The 17,968-nt window shown below is 37.2% G+C and overlaps 1 protein-coding gene across 1 annotated transcript; it reads right to left on the minus strand.

Moving 5' to 3' along the window:
* Positions 1 to 5,687: 5,687 nt before the first annotated feature.
* Positions 5,688 to 11,434, minus strand: LOC127854581 (monocarboxylate transporter 12-B-like). The gene is made up of 7 exons (XM_052389643.1): positions 11,401 to 11,434; positions 10,888 to 11,031; positions 10,599 to 10,735; positions 9,059 to 9,644; positions 6,679 to 6,858; positions 6,060 to 6,185; positions 5,688 to 5,719 (listed from the first exon to the last, which is right to left on the minus strand). The coding sequence occupies exons 1-7, from the start codon at positions 11,432 to 11,434 to the stop codon at positions 5,688 to 5,690; spliced, it is 1,239 nt and encodes a 412-aa protein (XP_052245603.1).
* Positions 11,435 to 17,968: the final 6,534 nt, after the last annotated feature.

Consider the following 17,968-nt stretch of genomic DNA (forward strand, 5'->3'; position numbering starts at 1 on the left):
GTACATTATTTACAATATGTACAGAACTATATGCATTTATATATTTAAAATACATGTTGCCACCCTGGAGGGTTGAAAGAAGGAGAGATTTTTGGAAGTGTAGGCCGATGTGGGTGGGGGAAAAGAAGAGCCAGCAGAGGTGGTATCACACAGTTGTACTAAGGGAGGTAATTGTGGTGATGGAGTCTACAGTGGTTGTTTCCCCTGGACCAGAGGGAGTGCACGGTAAATGAAAAATAGTTTGTATACTATTGAAGGAAAATTGATAATGGTAAGATGTAAAATGGTAAAAAGTGTATAGTATGCAAAATGACAATTAATCAGAAAAACCGAGGCAATTTGCTATATAAAATAGCAACTTAATATAAAAATTAGGATATTTGCTATTAAAGTAGCAATTTTAACATGAGTTAATGCAATACAAAGTAAAATGGTTGCTATGGTGTAGGAATAGCAATATTGTGATAAAAATTAAGGCAATTTGCTATATAAAATAGCAGTTTTCACAAAAATAAGGAAATTGCCACACAAAATAGCAGTTATAATAATACTTAATGTACAAAATTAGCAGTTTCAACAAGGTCGACAATACTTTGTCCTAGTTAGGCTAAATAGGTGTTTATAATGGTATAAGGCCCTGCACCGTGCACTCCAGTCCGACATGGTTCTTCGAGTTTGAAGGGGAAAGGGTGGGGTGTCAAAGAGGAAGGGAGGGGGTGCAATGCAGCCAACAATCCCAGGTTACTGGACAGCCTCGTCCTTTCTGAATTCATCCTGTATAGGGCTTTATTTATCCCTTGCGATGAATTCATTCTTTATAGGGCTTTATTCACCGCATTTTATCCCTAAAAACCAAAGGAAAAGGTTTAATACATATTAATTCGGATGAAAACGGATTAATCCCTAAAAATCGGCTGAATGAGGGTTATTTTTTAGGGATTCTAAAGAGATTAATCCCGGAACAAAATCCCTAACCCCACTGTAGCATTTAATGGTTTCCTTTGAATAAATCTAGAAAGGATGACCGCGTACTGGAATTGGAATCCTTCAAGTATTGCATTTAAAGAAATTGCGTATGATTTGTGATTGAATGCTGGCTTATGCAAAGCCGACCATAAATTTATATTTCAAATGTGGGCTTGTCAATATAAAACGGTATAACACGAGTTTTATAAATATATAATGGTAGATTACAAAAGCCAATAGCCATTGTAACATGATATAGAATATGTGAGCACAAAATGCAATATTAACACGATGAGTAAATATGAGCCTATAACTATAAATAATCTTACTAATAAAAAGGGACACGCAAAATGTATTGATCCTTTGCAGCATCATTTTCATTTTTAATTTGCTCAACGCAAAACTTTTTTTTCATTTTTGCCTTTGCTAAGCTATAGTATTGGCTATTGATAAAGAACAATACAGATCAATACAGGTTTATAATCATGGTTTTGACAGCCAAGTCAAAAAAGATAAAAGCTATTCAACAAAGATGCATGCTTTATTATATTCGTTTGTTATTAACACATAGCGGAATAATATATATAAGCAGTCCACTGGTGGCCATTTCACACCCGGCAACCACAAATGGAAAGATGTAACTCTGCGAGAGATCAAAAAGTGCGCCTGAAAAGAAGAATATGTTTTGAATGAAAATTTCTCAAAGAGAGTTCAGAAGCACGTGCACGGTTACAAGTGAAAATACATAAGTGAGGAAAACGAGTATTATACCCAGATCCACTAACATATAAATGAAACCATGTTTGTCTTATCCCATTTTCTAACAATAATCTCGACAGATGTTTAAAATAACATTGCGAGTAAATTGATCGCTAACAATATGCAAACACTCGTTTCCGTGACATACATCCACCGAGTAATTATAAATGAATAAATAATGTTGTTGCTATCTAAAACATTTGTATGCATCGTTGATTTTCACAGACATTTCATTAATTCCTTCTTAATGTATAATCTCCATCGTTAATTCGATCGTTTACGACGTTATTTGCTATTTTTGCCGAGTCACACTTTAATTCTGTATAGTCCGCCATGTTGATAAAATGTCAAATGATGTAAGCAACAGGTGCGCATAGCAACGTTAAATCGTATACGCGATTCGCATTTTGTTAAATTAGTATACGTCTCAGTAATTATTTAAATAATTAGATCTAATTATCTTAAGAACGAAAACGATAAAGAATAAATTTGTTTGTGATTTTTCAATGTAATTATGCGTATAAATTTATGTTTTGATGTAACTGAATAATGCATGCAATGCACAATTGCCAAGAGAATAACATCAAGTTTTTCATCAAAAGTCTCCGAAGTAATGATTTTATCGTGATGGAGTACATTGTGTCACACCGGTCTTACTAACAATAACGTAGTGACGTCACCATCTATGTATAGAATGGATGGAGTACACATTGCCGAGCGAAAAGTGCGCTTGGTATAACATAGCCTCCGGCATTATCGATTGATACTGACACGGGGTTATTCACGCATGACTAATTCACAGCTTTGGAGCAGTCAGTAAGACCTACCTATAAATCGAGCACTGTTATAGATTAAATCTGCTCAATTAATATAGTCTATTAGACGTTGACGTCTCTCGAGTAAATCAAGCACAGTCGGAGCGTCACAGACAATCAAGGAAGCTGATTTTGCGGACCAAGTTAGATCGTAAGGCAATAAAGATGTTATCGATAAGGGCGCGTGGCGTGGCGAAATTTGCCTTTGAAATTTGCCTTTGAAAAAAAGGGCGCGTGGCGAAATTTGCCTTTGAAAAGGGCAGCGTGGCGATCCGGGAGGGCGGCGTGGCTTTTCGCCACGCTAAAATGGCCTGGGAAAAACACTCATATTATGATGGACCCCGAGTGGCAGTGCCATATGGGGCAGTAGCAGCGTCATATGGGGCATTGTGAACACATCGGCCTTAAAGGATAGACCTCGATTATCAGTGTCATATGGGGCATGGAGTACACACCGGTCTTATAGGGTAGACTACGAGTAGCAGTGTCAAATGGGACATGGGGTACACACCGGTCTTATAGGATAGACTCCGAGTAACAGTGTCAAAAGGGGCATTGTGTACACACCGGTCTTATAGGGTAGACTACGAGTAGCAGTGTCATATGGGGCATGGAGTACACACCGGTCTTATAGGGTAGACTACGAGTAGCAGTGTCAAATGGGGCATTGTGTACACACCGGTCTTATAGGGTAGACTACGAGTAGCAGTGTCATATGGGGCATGGAGTACACACCGGTCTTATAGGGTAGACTACGAGTAGCAGTGTCAAATTTGGCATTGTGTACACACCGGTCTTACAGGATAGATCCCGAGAAGCAGCGTTATATGGGGCATGGTGTACACACCGGTCTTATAGGGTAGACTACGAGCAGCAGTGTCATATGGGACAAGGAGTACACACCGGTCTTATAGGGTAGACAACGAGTAGCAGTGTCATATGGGATATGGAGTACACACCGGTCTTATAGGGTAGACAACGAGTAGCAGTGTCATATGGGACATGGAGTACACACCGGTCTTATAGGGTAGACTACGAGCAGCAGTGTCAAATGGGACATGGAGTACACACCGGTCTTATAGGGTAGACTACGAGTAGCAGTGTCAAATGGGGCATTGTGTACACATCGGTCTTATTGGGTAGACAACGAGTAGCAGTGTCAAATCGGGCATGGAGTACACACCGGTCTTATAGGGTAGACTACGAGTAGCAGTGTCAAATGGGGCATGGAGTACACACCGGTCTTATAGGGTAGACTACGAGTAGCAGCATCATATGGGGCATGGAGTACACACCGGTCTTTTAGGGTAGACTCCGAGTAGCAGTGTCCAATGGGGCATTGTGTACACACCGGTCTTATAGGGTAGACTACGAGTAGCAGTGTCATATGGGGCATGGAGTACACACCGGTCTTATAGGGTAGACTACGAGTAGCAATGTCAAATGCGGCATGGAGTACACACCGGTCTTAAAGGGTAGACTCCGAGTAGCAGTGTCATATGGGGCAGTGTGTACACACCGGTCTTACAGGACAGATCCCGAGAAGCAGCGTCATATGGGGCATGGTGTGCACACCGGCCTTTACTGACGGGTGTAAAGCCACCCTTAGTATGATGGAAACGCACTACTGTTAATTTGGTGTGACGAACACGAAATGGACAGTAGTTACAAATGACAGTTTTGAATTTATGTATTGTATGTATGTATTTATTTTGACCTTGCGGTCAAGGATAACCTATGAAAGTGCAAGCACTTATTTCCTTTGGTTTTGCTGAAGAGACAGCAAGCAGATGAGACAGTATTGGGATACAAGGAATCCGGGTGCGATACCCTAGCTCTTTGCGAATAGATACCTCGGTTCTTTTACGTGCTCAGTGCAAAGCACCGATACACGCGAGAATTACCTGGGTTTCGTACCAGTACATCTAGTTGGGTGGGAAACACTTGAAGCATTTCTGAAATGTCCAATGCCCCGGCCGGGATTTGAACCAGGGACCTCTGGAATGGTAGACCAGAGTGTTACCACTCGACCACCGCACCACCCTCACTTATCTATGAAGTGTGACCTATACTACATATATTGTTTATATATGTTGGTCATGTCAATGCTCGTTAGTTGCATAAAACAAAATGACATGCTTGCCTATAGACGATGTACTTTAACTAAATATGTCGATTTCTATACTTTCTTACTTCTTGGCGCTAATTAAGTACTATTTAAAATATGTTTGCTGATGTTGCATAAGCAATATTATGGCAAAATCTCTTCCCTTACCGTATATTGTATATTTTAGAACCATTATTGATATATATTTTAGTAGTTATAATATGTTGCCATTGTAGGTTGGAATAGTTGCCAATAAAAAAACACACACACGCTGGTACCAACCTTTGCTTGGTTAATGTGATTATTGATAATAAATTAAATATTCCAAGAACCTGATCAGCACTTAAAATATAACCATTCAACGATCATGCGGGTTTCATATATAGCAATTCATCAATTAAGTGGATGTCAAAAAGTGTGTATTTACATTTAATAGTCATCTTATCCAGGGTGTAATTAACTAAAGAATCGTTATCATCAAAAATGCAGAATAAATAATGTCGTACTCGATTAAAACCGAAAGTGAAAGTTTATTGTTCAGCAATAGATACATTTTATATTTTTATTTTTTTTATTTATAGGCGTTTAATTGTTTCGACAAATATAAAGAACTTAAGTATATATAAATACTTACATCGGTTAAGTATGTTAATAATGTACGTTTATAACAGAATCGTCAACGCGCCGTAGACTTTTTTCAGACTCCTAATGCTACCAAATTGGTCTAAATAAAGTTTGGTAACGTAATAGTCATAACGCAATGACGTTACCATTTGTTTGAAATGAGGTTTGTATGGTAGTAGTATTAGTATTATAAATAGCGTCGCGGTTTCTTAAATATCATTTTAGCCCACACATGCTCAAACAGTTCTAGTTAAATTATCAGTTTGTCATTACATGTAAAATACAACATCTATATAATCGTTTAGAAAGGTCGTCTTATGTGTTTTATAACACGGTTTACCAAACCTTTTTTGTCTGTGGTCGAACAAACAGACCCGCAAACGCTCGGGTATATATACCACGGTCCTATACAGCTGCTACTCGGAGTCTATCACAATACTGCGCCTTTCTTCAGTGGAGTGTGGGATACATGAAAACACGTTTTCTTGTCTTTGGTTGGTCGGATGATGAAAAGCCGTGTACTAGATCACTTTGCAACATGGATGGAAACAATAATATACATGGTCGAAATGATGCATTGATGTATGGGCATGTGCAAGCCTGGTTGAATGAAAAGAGAGATATATGAACGGTTTGGAGGATGGAGGGATGCATTCATGGACGCATGGACGCAATGACTTATGAACGGATGGATGTAGCGACGCATAAATGGATGAGCCCATGAACGGCTGGATGCCTGTATTTAAAGCCAAAAGGACGACTTTATACGTGCATTTGTGTCGCCTCACCTGCAGCGGGAAGGCCGGTGAAGGCCGCGACAGCGCTGAAAAACCTGTTTATGCCGCTGAAGTCCGCTATCTGCGCCTCGCCAAACAGGTCTGGTACCAGGGAGCCACGCAGAGAGCTGGCGCTTCCTGAAAGAAAGAGTGCACGTCGTGTAAGGGTGATATACACGGCAAAAACATTGAAGTCAAGTGTGATATGTGTGCACGTCAGAACGTTTATTTACAGTAATAACAAAAAAGTGTATTTTGAGGAGAACCGAAATGTATGATGAAACTTGCATGTCCTTTAGGATGAACAACGTCTATTTAAAAAGTATTCATTTCCGGATGGCCATACGTGTCTTTATATATACACTGGTAAAGCGAAACCATCACCGTTGCATTTCTTCATGAAGTAATATTACAATGTGTAAACAATAACGTTTTCCTTGTTTGATGTTATCACTTGCAAATACCAGTCTATATGCAAATGTAGTAGTTTTTATGCATTTGTTGTCCGTTCACACGAATTAACGCATTGCAAAAGAAGATCTACAACAACATGAAAGCGTTCGGTAAAACTATAAACGCCTATTATAATGTTAAATCCCACATGTACAGTAACTGTAAGGCCTATTCCTACCGGTGGATAGTCCAAAGAGGATTCCGAACGCCAAGAAGGCGGTGCGGCTGGCGCAGAAAGGCGCCATGGTGATCAACACGCCATTGATAACAAGCACGAGGCTGCACAGGCGCGCCCGACTGACCCATTTCCGGTCCGCTATCCAGCCAATTACAACTCGTGCTATCGTACTGAGGAGACCTGGCGACACATACAGCAGGTATAACAATTGAACATCCGCTTTACAAAACGACACTAAACAAGCGGTTATTTGGAAGTAGTCAAGGCACAGTCAACCCCCTGGCTAGAGGTGCAGCTTACTATGTAGTATGCATACTTACTACCGCGGCGTACAGCTTTCCGTAGAAACATTAAACAAATGCGCCATAATGAAGTAAAATCAGAAAGTGGGAATAGTTGGGTGTCGGTGGTAAATAAGAAAACACGGTACGACAATAGAATATAGTAATTTAACCGCTTGTTGCATTAGTATCTTTACCTATACAATAAGCTATTTTCGAAGGACAGGCTTATACGGGACAACACTTTCCTTTTATGGATTGTTTTTATATATATTTTTTTTGTTAAAAGGAAATCTCTTCATAACGAAAATCCATTTAAGGCGGATATTGTTGCCCTTGATAAGCCTGTGCGAACTGCACATGCAAATCATTGATGGCACTGTACGCACATGCATTAAGCCCAGTTTTCTCGGAAAGAGGCAAATTTAATAACAATTTAGTATATTTACAGTTTGAATGAGCATTACTGACTGGGGGATGGCAGACTATAATACACCATATAGCAGTGATCTTATAATTATATAATCTTTTAACCACAGTGATTGTCATTTCTAGCTAACTACACAAGTACATTAGGCTTAAGTTAAATGAATCGCGAAAAAATTGCGAGAAACTGATTAAGTTTTTATAACATTCTAGATGTAATACATTATACATTAAATACACTCTTATTCAATGTAAACGCATCTGATAAACCATGGTACTTTGTTCAAAAGTTTTTCGTTAGGCAATGGTCATAGCATTGAAATAGTAATGTTGGGGAAATAGCGTGTGAACAAAACATTTGGGAATTACTGTAACGTGGGACGAATTGACAGAGGAAATTAAGTTCATAGTTGTAAATTTTATTTTGTGTGAAAACTAAATGAGTTTTAAGACATTTTCAGAAAGGACGAGTTCAGTATTCGGCTACATATACAGAATATAAAAAATCATGATGGCGGTACACACTTAAAGCTATGCTGTATTTCTTTTTCATTCTCGCGCGTGTATTGAATTCCTCTCTCAGTGCATTTTATGGAAACAGTCTCGCTTTTAAAGTCATTTTTTATCAGATAAAAGTATTGACAGTACTAGTGTCACGATGCTTTTTAAGAGTATGGATATAATAGCATCAAAACAGTGTATCTACATCACCACAATTGTGTATGTGGGTACGAGCCTTTTGGGTGCGAACAAAAAATTGGGTACGAAATCTTTGGGTACGAACAAATTATGCCAAAACAATGGGAAAGAAAAACATTCGGGTACGAAACAAAAATTGGGTACGAAAAAAAGGGTTCGAAAAATAATTTAGGTTGGAAAAATATTGGGTACGAAACAAATTGGGTACGAAAAAAAATGGTTACGTAAAATTTTGGCTACGGACAAAATTGGGGGTACGGGGAAGTAGTACTCGTGGGGAATTTGACTCATTCAACGAAACTGGGAGGCGGTTTACATTCTCGATCAAATCTAAAAATAATTACATTAAGGGTTTTCCCAGCGTCACAGCGTTTGAAGTGCCACCTGGCAGTTTCGTGTCTGAGTCTTGTCCCGAACCTCACGATAAATTTGACAGAGGACGGGAACCAAGCTGCCTTTACCTTTATCAATGATAATCAGCGAGGTATGCCGATTTAAAAAAACCTAACTCAATCGGAGTGGCTCGGTCTTTTAAAAAGTTCGCCATTGTAAAGAATGTATTAATGGTATTATAACTTAGACGAGCTGCTTCACTGAAGCAGCATCGTCAAAAATGGCATTTTATTAGCAAGGGAAAAACTTGCCTTTCGGCTGTAAAAAAAAATTCAACATGACTTTCCCATGTTAACCATGTATGCGTATTGCGAAATAATTAAGTAGAATTAAATATTTTAAAAACAAATTGCTCAAACCCACGTCGATATCTTGTTACTTCAATTTTCCATATGACGCCCAAAGTGACGCCTTAGAGGTTTAATGTGCATTTAATCATGCTTAACTATGAACGTATATTTATCAATTCAAGTTATGTATAACTCATGTACAATAAATGGTTATAATACGAATGGTAAAAAATGCTTTTATTTAAAATGCGCCAAAACGGTAATGCAACTTTCTAATTCTAGTTCGCTTACCAATACAGAAGATCACAGTGACTGCATCCTGTTTCGGGAACCCTTTATCGACCATCATATAGGGCACATACGCGAAGGGGACATTATGTGCCAGTTCTGTTAGCAAGTTGGAGACAATCAATATCACAAAGCCCGGGTTGCGTAAGGGGGCGATACTAAGCCATCGTTTCTGTCCCGTGTAGTTGCGTTGCACGTCTTCGTTTAAAGCACGTCTTTGGTTAATCTGTAGTATTGACTCTGCAAGAGTAATTTCAATAATTTCAGTACATGTGTTTGTATCATCTTCCTCGATACCTTGTTTTTCCAGCAACTTGGTTTCGAAGACCACCTTTTTAAGATTTGAATTTGAAATTAACTTCAACGAAACATTTTGTTGAAATGATGTAATTTCAACACTATCTCCATTGTGCAAATCCCTTTTTTTATTTAGCTCCGTGTCTGTAATTGTTTTTCTCTGCCCGCGATTGTCTGGTTCACGAGCTGTGTGGTTAAGCGGACGCAGGACGAGCGAGCAGGCCAGTCCGTGAAGGATCATACCCGCCTGTATAACAAGCGTGCCCCGCCAGGAGTACTCGTCGATAAGCATCTGAAGCGGCACAAACAGTATACTGTATCCGCAGAGAACTCTATACTGTATCAGCAGCGTGCTCTATAATGTATCAGCAGCGTGCTCTATAATGTGTCAGCAGAGAACTCAATACTGTATCAGCAGCGTGCTCTATACTGTATCAGCAGAGTACTCTATAATGTATCAGCAGCGTGCTCTATAATGTATCAGCAGCGTGCTCTATAATGTATCAACAGAGTAGTCTATACTGTATCAGCAGAGTAGTCTATAATGTATCAACAGAGTAGTCTATACTGTATCAGCAGAGTAGTCTATAATGTATCAGCAGAGTAGTCTATACTGTATCAGCAGAGTAGTCTATACTGTATCAGCAGAGTACTCTATACTGTTTCAGCAGAGAACTCAATACTGTATCAGCAGAGTAGTCTATACTGTATCAGCAGAGTGCTCTATACTGTATCAGCAGAGTACTCTATACTGTATCAGCAAAGTAGTCTATACTGTATCAGCAGAGTTATCTATACTGTATCAGTAGAGTAGTCTATACTGTATCAGCAGAGTACTCTATACTGTATCAGCAGAGTTATCTATACTGTATTTACTTTAATATTGCACAAGAATAAGACAGTTTTGGTGGAAGGGCATGCTAAAAAAATTATGTAAATTCTTCATACATTTTAAAGAAAATAGATTTTAATTGATAATGGGGAGCACAGTATAAGAAAAGAGGGTTTTAATGTCTTCTTTGAGCTTGTTAACACATATATAAATGTACGAACCCACGACATGCATTGAAGATGACTCAACAAATGTAGGGGTTAAAGATGACCTAGCACACGTACCATAGACATGGGGCTATACATGAGCTTCACACGTGCCATGGACATAGCTACACAAGTACCCAAGACATGGGGTTGAAGATAAGCTACACACGTACCGAACACAAGTGTTGTATAGTAGTTACTCACGTACCTCAGACATGGGGTTCAAGATAAGCATTCCAAGTCCTGAGCCCATGGAGCCCAGTCCGATAGCGAGGGAAAGTCGCCGGTCGAAGTATCGGGCGATCATCACGTACGGGGGCATGTTCAGCAGACCGAAACCCAGCCCTGTCCGAAAACAACTGCTTAGCAGGGCATACGTACAGAGTATATATATATATATATATATGGGATAACTTTGTTTTGAAATAATGCAAACTTCGAAAAAATAGCAGCAACATAGTAGGATTGCGTAAAACGGGTATCGATATTCCACGTACCTGCGATGAGCCCAAATGATACATACAGCCATAGGACTGAGGAAGCGAACGCGCTGATAAGGAAACCGGAAGTGGCTATTATAGTTCCCACAAACGCCACCGCGCGGCATCCGAAGCGGTTCACAAAGGCACTGGCCAAAGGACCTTACAAAAAAAACGTACGCGAATAATTTTAACTCACACAATTAATGACTATGGAACTACCATCACTTTCTAATGATGTCATGTATTATACTAGATCTTTACTCTTGCTGTATGTTTTGGTATCTTACAAAAGGAAGCCTGCCACCTAAAAACTAAGCCGGTCAGAAATAGAAAAATTCATAATTCATGAAGAAATATTAATGAAGAATAATAATTTAACAAACTACAAAACACAAGTAGGTAAACAAAACATAAAATAATTAGACATGTGTGATGTGGTAGGGTTTTAAATAAATAACTTCATTTAAATACTTAACTTTCAATCGAATAATTCCAGATTGTAAGCAATCTACGAGCGAGAGGTCTTACCTGACAGCAGCATGGCCCCGACCTGTATTGACATGATGAGGGATGTCTCTCCCTTGCTCCGACCGAACACGCGCACGAGCTCCATAAAGAGGATGCCGAATGAGTACTTGACGCCGTCCACGAGCAGGTTCATCACGAGTGCCGAGGCCACTATGACCCAGCCCCATCCGCCGTCAGGTTTTACGCACATGGTCTACACTATCTGTCGTAATCCTTCATCATCATCATCATCATCATCATCATCATCATCATCATCATCATCATCATCATCATCATCATCATCATCATCATCATCATCATCATCATCATCATCATAATCATCACCACCACCACCACCACCACCATCATCATCATCATCATCATCATCATCACCATCATCATCATCATCAGCAGCAGCAGCAGCAGCATCATTAACTAACATCTTGGTAATCGTTATCGTGATCAGTAGCAGCAGCTAATGGAACTACCTTCATCAAATAATTCACAGCAGCAGTAGCAGCAGCAGATATACGAGTAAAGAAAACGCTATCATTAGTGTTCAATTTTGAAATACAACCATACACATTAACATTTAATAGTTGAATTTCTACTTTTAATTGCTTTACCTGTGCTTTGAAAGAAACTCCAACTGATGTCCAGTATGTGTTGCATATGGAGTGCCTGCATGATTTTAACACCATCTTATCTTAGGAACGACCTTGTACTTCAGCAGTGTTGACCAGTCGCACGTTATTGGTTCCCGTTAGCGTAACATGACGTAACGTTAAAATGACGTTCTGCGTGGAGCGTTTGATTATACATGTAAAGATTAACTTCAAGTTTCAAGGCTTGACTGTTTTGAATACGCTCACTCGTTTGACAGGCAGAAATCCCATAAAGCGAATGCGTATATTTAAAATATCAAGCACAGTCGCACATCGAATAGTGAAATTACCTTTAGAAATGAATACAAATAATGACACACCACGGTTAATTAACTTGAAATTTGAAAAAAAAGATTTATTTCAATAAAACTGATCATTAAGACGATTTATCTTTTACAGGCCTAGGAAAACATTGTAGAAGTGTTAAATGTTTAAACTAGTTGAACACCATTTTTATGTTGCGTTTTTACCTTTTTAAAGAAAGTGTAATTGAAGTAAATTATTATAAACAAATCGTATTTCGATAGATCTTTAATAATACAGCTACCGGTACTTCAAAGCGGGAACAACTAATGACTCTAGAAATGACAGAAGCATTTTTGTTACTATGTACGATGTACGATGTACAAAGTATTTTCTGAAATAATTAAAACATGTGTATGGTATACTCTTGGGCCGAGTACAATTATTAATTTGCAGCATCGCAATCTGGCTTTAGACGTGGGTACTCGACAGTTTACAACATTTTTTGCCTTCAATCCATGATACAAAAATATACATCGAAAACTAAAGGCAGAGTTTATTGTTTATGTCTTTATTTTAATAAAGCTTTTGATTCCATAAGCAATTTTAAATTATTTAAATGTATTGAAAGAAATGCTAACATTGTAAGTGTCTGAGTGTTCTTAAGCTATGCATATTAACATAAAGCGCATGTACAAGTAAAAAAAAATAAACAAATGATAATGCTACACATTCTGTTGAGTACGCTGTTTCAAATGGATTCTCTAGTAACATCGGCACCAGAAAAGGAGACAAAACATTTCGACAATATTTTTCCTCTCAACGGACAAGTTTTAATCACCAGAATATTGTCAAAATGCTTTCACAATATGACATTATTCGTTTCACAGAAACAAGAACAAACTCAAAATCTAATATTAAATTGCCTGGACTTAGTGATCCAATACATTAATATAAACGTTATCAAAATAGAGATACGATGTATGCAAGCATTAATATAGACGTTATCAAAATAGAGATACGATGTATGCAAGTGGTGGAATTTTAGCATATGTTAGAGATACTATACGAAAAGGTGTTTCAGTTCTTCAAAATGAAATAGATTGTCATTAGGATTAAACTTGATCAACATTATTTAAATACTGAAACTGACGTTTATAGAATACCTTGTTTTGCACATAATAGGTAAAGTTTAGTTGACTATCTGTTAACAAGTCGGACAATTGTTCAACTTTCATGTACTTTGCAATAATGATTTTAATAAACGTTCTGATCATGACACCCTTGAATATAATGTAAACGTTTGGGACAACTATAAACAAAAAAAATACGCGAGAACGAAAAAACAATAGGGCAATGGAATCCTATTCACAAGCAAGATTTTATTTATGAATTATCGAGCAACATTGCGAATCTCGAAATCCGAAATAAATACTGTTATTGCATGTACAGAAATTATCTATACGTTTATTTTAGAATATGGTAAATAGCTTTGACAAAAACTCTGTGTACAAAAAATATTCTGCTTCTTCGTTGTAGCAGTAAGATAAATCATTGCTTAAATTAGCAGAATGATATATACATATATTAATAGATATACGAGCAAATTCGTTGGGTTTACATCTTTTTAGAATTTCATTTTTTTATATTCTTTATCTCTAATTGGCATTTTTACATTTACTTACAATTTTCTTTTAAGAGGATTTACGTTCCATAAGGAGTACTCTATTTGCGCCATTTTGATCAAAATTGAAAAGGCGAATTGCTTTTATATATAATTCTCGCGCATAATGACATTCTTCATTAAAACATTCTGCGTTTTTTTAAAACAGTCTCTTTGAGAAAAAAAGGTTTATTATTGACAAAAAAACCCCGAAAACAATGGATTAGCAACGGACCTAAATAATTCTAAACTCAGTAAACTTTTCAACAGTTTTATTTATAGATTCCCTACAAGATACACCAATACTTTGGGGAAACATTGCGCCGTAAACATCCTATAAAACCTAGACGGAAGCGCTCTGCGTTTGCATTTTTCCATATGTATTTAATAGCTTAGGGAATTAAATATTATTGTCGTACATGCACACCAGATTTTAATCGGACATAGGACGCAAGTTGGACAACATGAAATCAAAGGCACCTACATAATTTGGGAAACTATTTAAAAAAAGATCCAAAAGGAGAAATACGTGTTTTAAATGGGATCATTGAACACTTCAAAACCCTGACTATAACGAAGGTAATATAAATAATGAAAGACTCATTTTTGTTGGCAATTTCGTAAAAACCATAACTCTGTTAGTTCTTACCCGGGCATCGAAAGATACATAGTAGTGGAGGATATTGTCATGGGTACGAAACTATAGAGAACTAAAACGGCACGTTATTCTGACAATTATATAAGTGAATATTTTAAAGAGAGTGTCTATGTTATAGTTCGTTCATTTGAAGTGTTTTTTAATCATAGTATCAAGTCCGGGAAATGCCCTCACTGCTGCACAACAGCATGCTTATCCATCTTTGTTAAAATGGCGATCTATCAAGACCCAACAATTACCGAGGAATAACCCTTGTGAGTTGTTTTGCGAAGTTAATTACTCAACGAACGCTTACATTGAGCTTATGCTAACGAAATTTTAACAGACGCACAGTTCGGTTTCAATCCGGGTTATAGTACAATCGATGCAACATGTGTCCTGCAACAATTGATTTAAAGTCATATAAATAATTAACAAAAACTATTTTGCTGTTATGTCGATAATTTAAAGGCATATGACTTAACGGATCATATGCATCTCTAGTTTAAGCTAATCAATTAGAAACAACCTCATTTTACTGGCATACCGGAAGTTGACGATGAAATACCGGAAATTACAGAAACTAAACTCCGAGTGCATCTACAAAATGCCATGAAGATTGCCAATGAGGTCATCGATTCAATGCAGCTCTCCGGGCCACCCAACACCAGGGAAGACCCGTTCAATCGTGGCGAAGTTCGGCGGCAGTAGAAGCAACTGAAAGGTACAAACTTTAAATTTTTCGAGTAGTTTCCACCGGTCGCCAAACGTAGACGACTGGTACCGAAAATGACAGAGGCGATGGAGCAAGGCAAACGATCCTGGATAGCCTTCAATACCCTCTACGTTGATGGTCGTCATGTCAAGGAATAGGGACACGATGGGGGAGAACTTGCGATCCTGTCGTGTGAAAGGTCTGTCACAATCCAAGATTGATTATACTTTATTTGTTGATGTTTTCTTGAAATATGATATTTGTTTTTTGTTCGAAACTTGGACCAATTCTTCACGTAACATTTCTTTAAACTGTTATATTTCTCACAATATTTATTGGAAATTCCAGAAAAAGAACCCTCGTAGATGCAGTGGTGGGGTAGTTTTATATTTTAAAGAATATTTAAAAGATGGTATTGACATTATACAAAATCACCATGATTCAATTATATGGTTTTAATTAGATCGACATTTTTGGTTTGAATGAAGATATTTATATTTGCGGATGTTATTTTTGGTGCGAAGATTCACCTGCATACAATGTGTTGAGTGTACTTTTTTTATTTTTTCGAAAATGATATATTATTTTATGAAAATAAAGGACGTGTTTTACTTTGTGGTGATTTTAATAGAAGGATTGGGTCCAAATCTGATTTTGTTATTTCATGATGTTGTAAATAGTTTTATAGATAATGTTGATCATGATCCAGATATGTACTCTGTTAGGGCCTCCGTTGACAGATCTCACAACAATCACGGAATTAAACTGCTTGATCTATGTAAATCCTCAAATTATCGTGTTGTCAATGGAAGAATAGGAGATATGAGTTAGTTTACATACCTCTCACATAATGGTTTATCTACAATTGATTATCTGATTTGCCATGAACGAAATTTGCACTTATTAAAGAGTTTGTGATGCTCGTTTCTAATTAATGCAGTGACCGCGCACTGTTATCGTTTTCATTATATTGTTACAACAAAACAGTTGATATATGTCATACACTCAAACGAAGTTTAAATGGGACGATTCATTGCGTAATCAATTTAGATCAGGTATTATTAGCAACCTACCTATGGTTAACAGAATTGTAGAAGATTTAGATTGTTCAAGTTGTGATTCTATAAATAGTGCGTTAATAAATTTACTGATGTTATACGTAATGTTGCTGATCCTTTATTTTCGAAAGAATATTTAATAACAAATACACCCAAATTTGAACAGTGTAGCGCTGTTAGACATGCCAACTGGTTTGATTTGGAATGTAAAACGGCACACGGTCGCTATGTTTGTCTTTTAAAACAATTTAATTGTTATAAGTCGGAAGACAATAGACATTATTTGTTGCAATATAAAAAATAATACAAACAAATTATTAATAGAAAGAAAAAGGAATTAGGCAAATGAGATGGAAAGCTTAAAAAATCGTAGACTAAAAGAATTTTGGAGATATTTAAAATCAAATAATCAAACTAAAAACCAACAAATTCCTTTGAAAGACTACCAAATTTTTTTTTCTGATATAAGTCATGGTTTGTTTGATTGTGTTAATGATGATGCTGAACAATTTTGCAGAACTCATAATTTTAATTTGCCGAATTCGCGTTTCCCCGAACTAGATAAGCCATTTACCGTTGATGATATTAAATTGTCTGTAAAACGATTGAAACGCAACAAAGCATATGGGAGTGATTGTATTTTAAACGAATATTTTATTGAAAGACATGTTAGCGTTGCATATATGTAATTTGTGTAATGCTGCGTTGAACTCTGGTCATTTTCCAATGAAATGGACGGAGGGTATTATAATCCCTTTACATGAGTAAGGCGATAAATCTGATGTGAACAATTATAGGGGGATTACTCTTCTTAGTCGTTTATCTAAGTTATTTACTTCAGTTGTTAACAATATATTAGAAAATGTTTGTAGTAACTTTAATATAATTTCGGACTTCCAATTCGGATTCAGAAATTGGCCGCTCAACAATTGACGCTATATACAGTGGGGTTAGGGATTTTGTTCCGGGATTAATCTTTTAAGAATCCCTAAAAAATAACCCTCATTCAGTCGATTTTTAGGGATTAATCCGTGTTCACCCCGTTTTCACCGAATTCATCTCTAATAGGGATTAATTGCGATGAATTAAGCTCTCTAAGGGATGAATTCATCGCTAGAGAAGAATTAATCCGTACTAGAGATGAATTCAACACAAGGAATGAATTCAACTTTACAAGGGATAAATAATCGTTACGCATGCGCAGTCAATGTCAGCGGAGAATTGAGATGAAAAGGCGGAGTTAATCAATGCCGCAAACGAGTAGTCGGGGCGTGGACATCTATTTTTACATGAGGATTTAATTTTGTCGGTTTTATGCATAATACAATTTTAGTTGTAATAATTCAACTCTCAGCTTAGGCTGAGAGTTGCAACGCGCTCTCTCTTGTCCATGGGTGCAAAAAGTTATCAACAATACAAAGGTTAATAAACACTGAAACTTCAAGAGCTTATTAAAATTTACCTATCTAAACCACAAACTCATCCAAATGGTACCATTAAAGCAAGACATAATTGATTTGTATTGACTAAGGTTTTGTTTTGTACGCTGTATCCGCCATATTGGAAAATTGACCCAATATAGGTCAGGTCGCATTACACCAATACTTT

Source organism: Dreissena polymorpha, chromosome 13 (assembly GCF_020536995.1).
Source record: "Dreissena polymorpha isolate Duluth1 chromosome 13, UMN_Dpol_1.0, whole genome shotgun sequence".
Classification (NCBI taxonomy): domain Eukaryota; kingdom Metazoa; phylum Mollusca; class Bivalvia; order Myida; family Dreissenidae; genus Dreissena; species Dreissena polymorpha.

Bases quoted from the DNA above. Each gene is read 5' to 3' on its own strand.
- LOC127854581 (XM_052389643.1), bottom strand. From the start codon at position 11,434: ATGTCAATACAGGTCGGGGCCATGCTGCTGTCAG. The intron at 9,645-10,598 runs GTACGTGAGTAA...GTGCCGCTTCAG, and splicing joins TCTTGAACCCCATGTCTGAG to ATGCTTATCGACGAGTACTC. The intron at 6,859-9,058 runs GTAAGCGAACTA...ATGTGTCGCCAG, and splicing joins CACTGTGATCTTCTGTATTG to GTCTCCTCAGTACGATAGCA.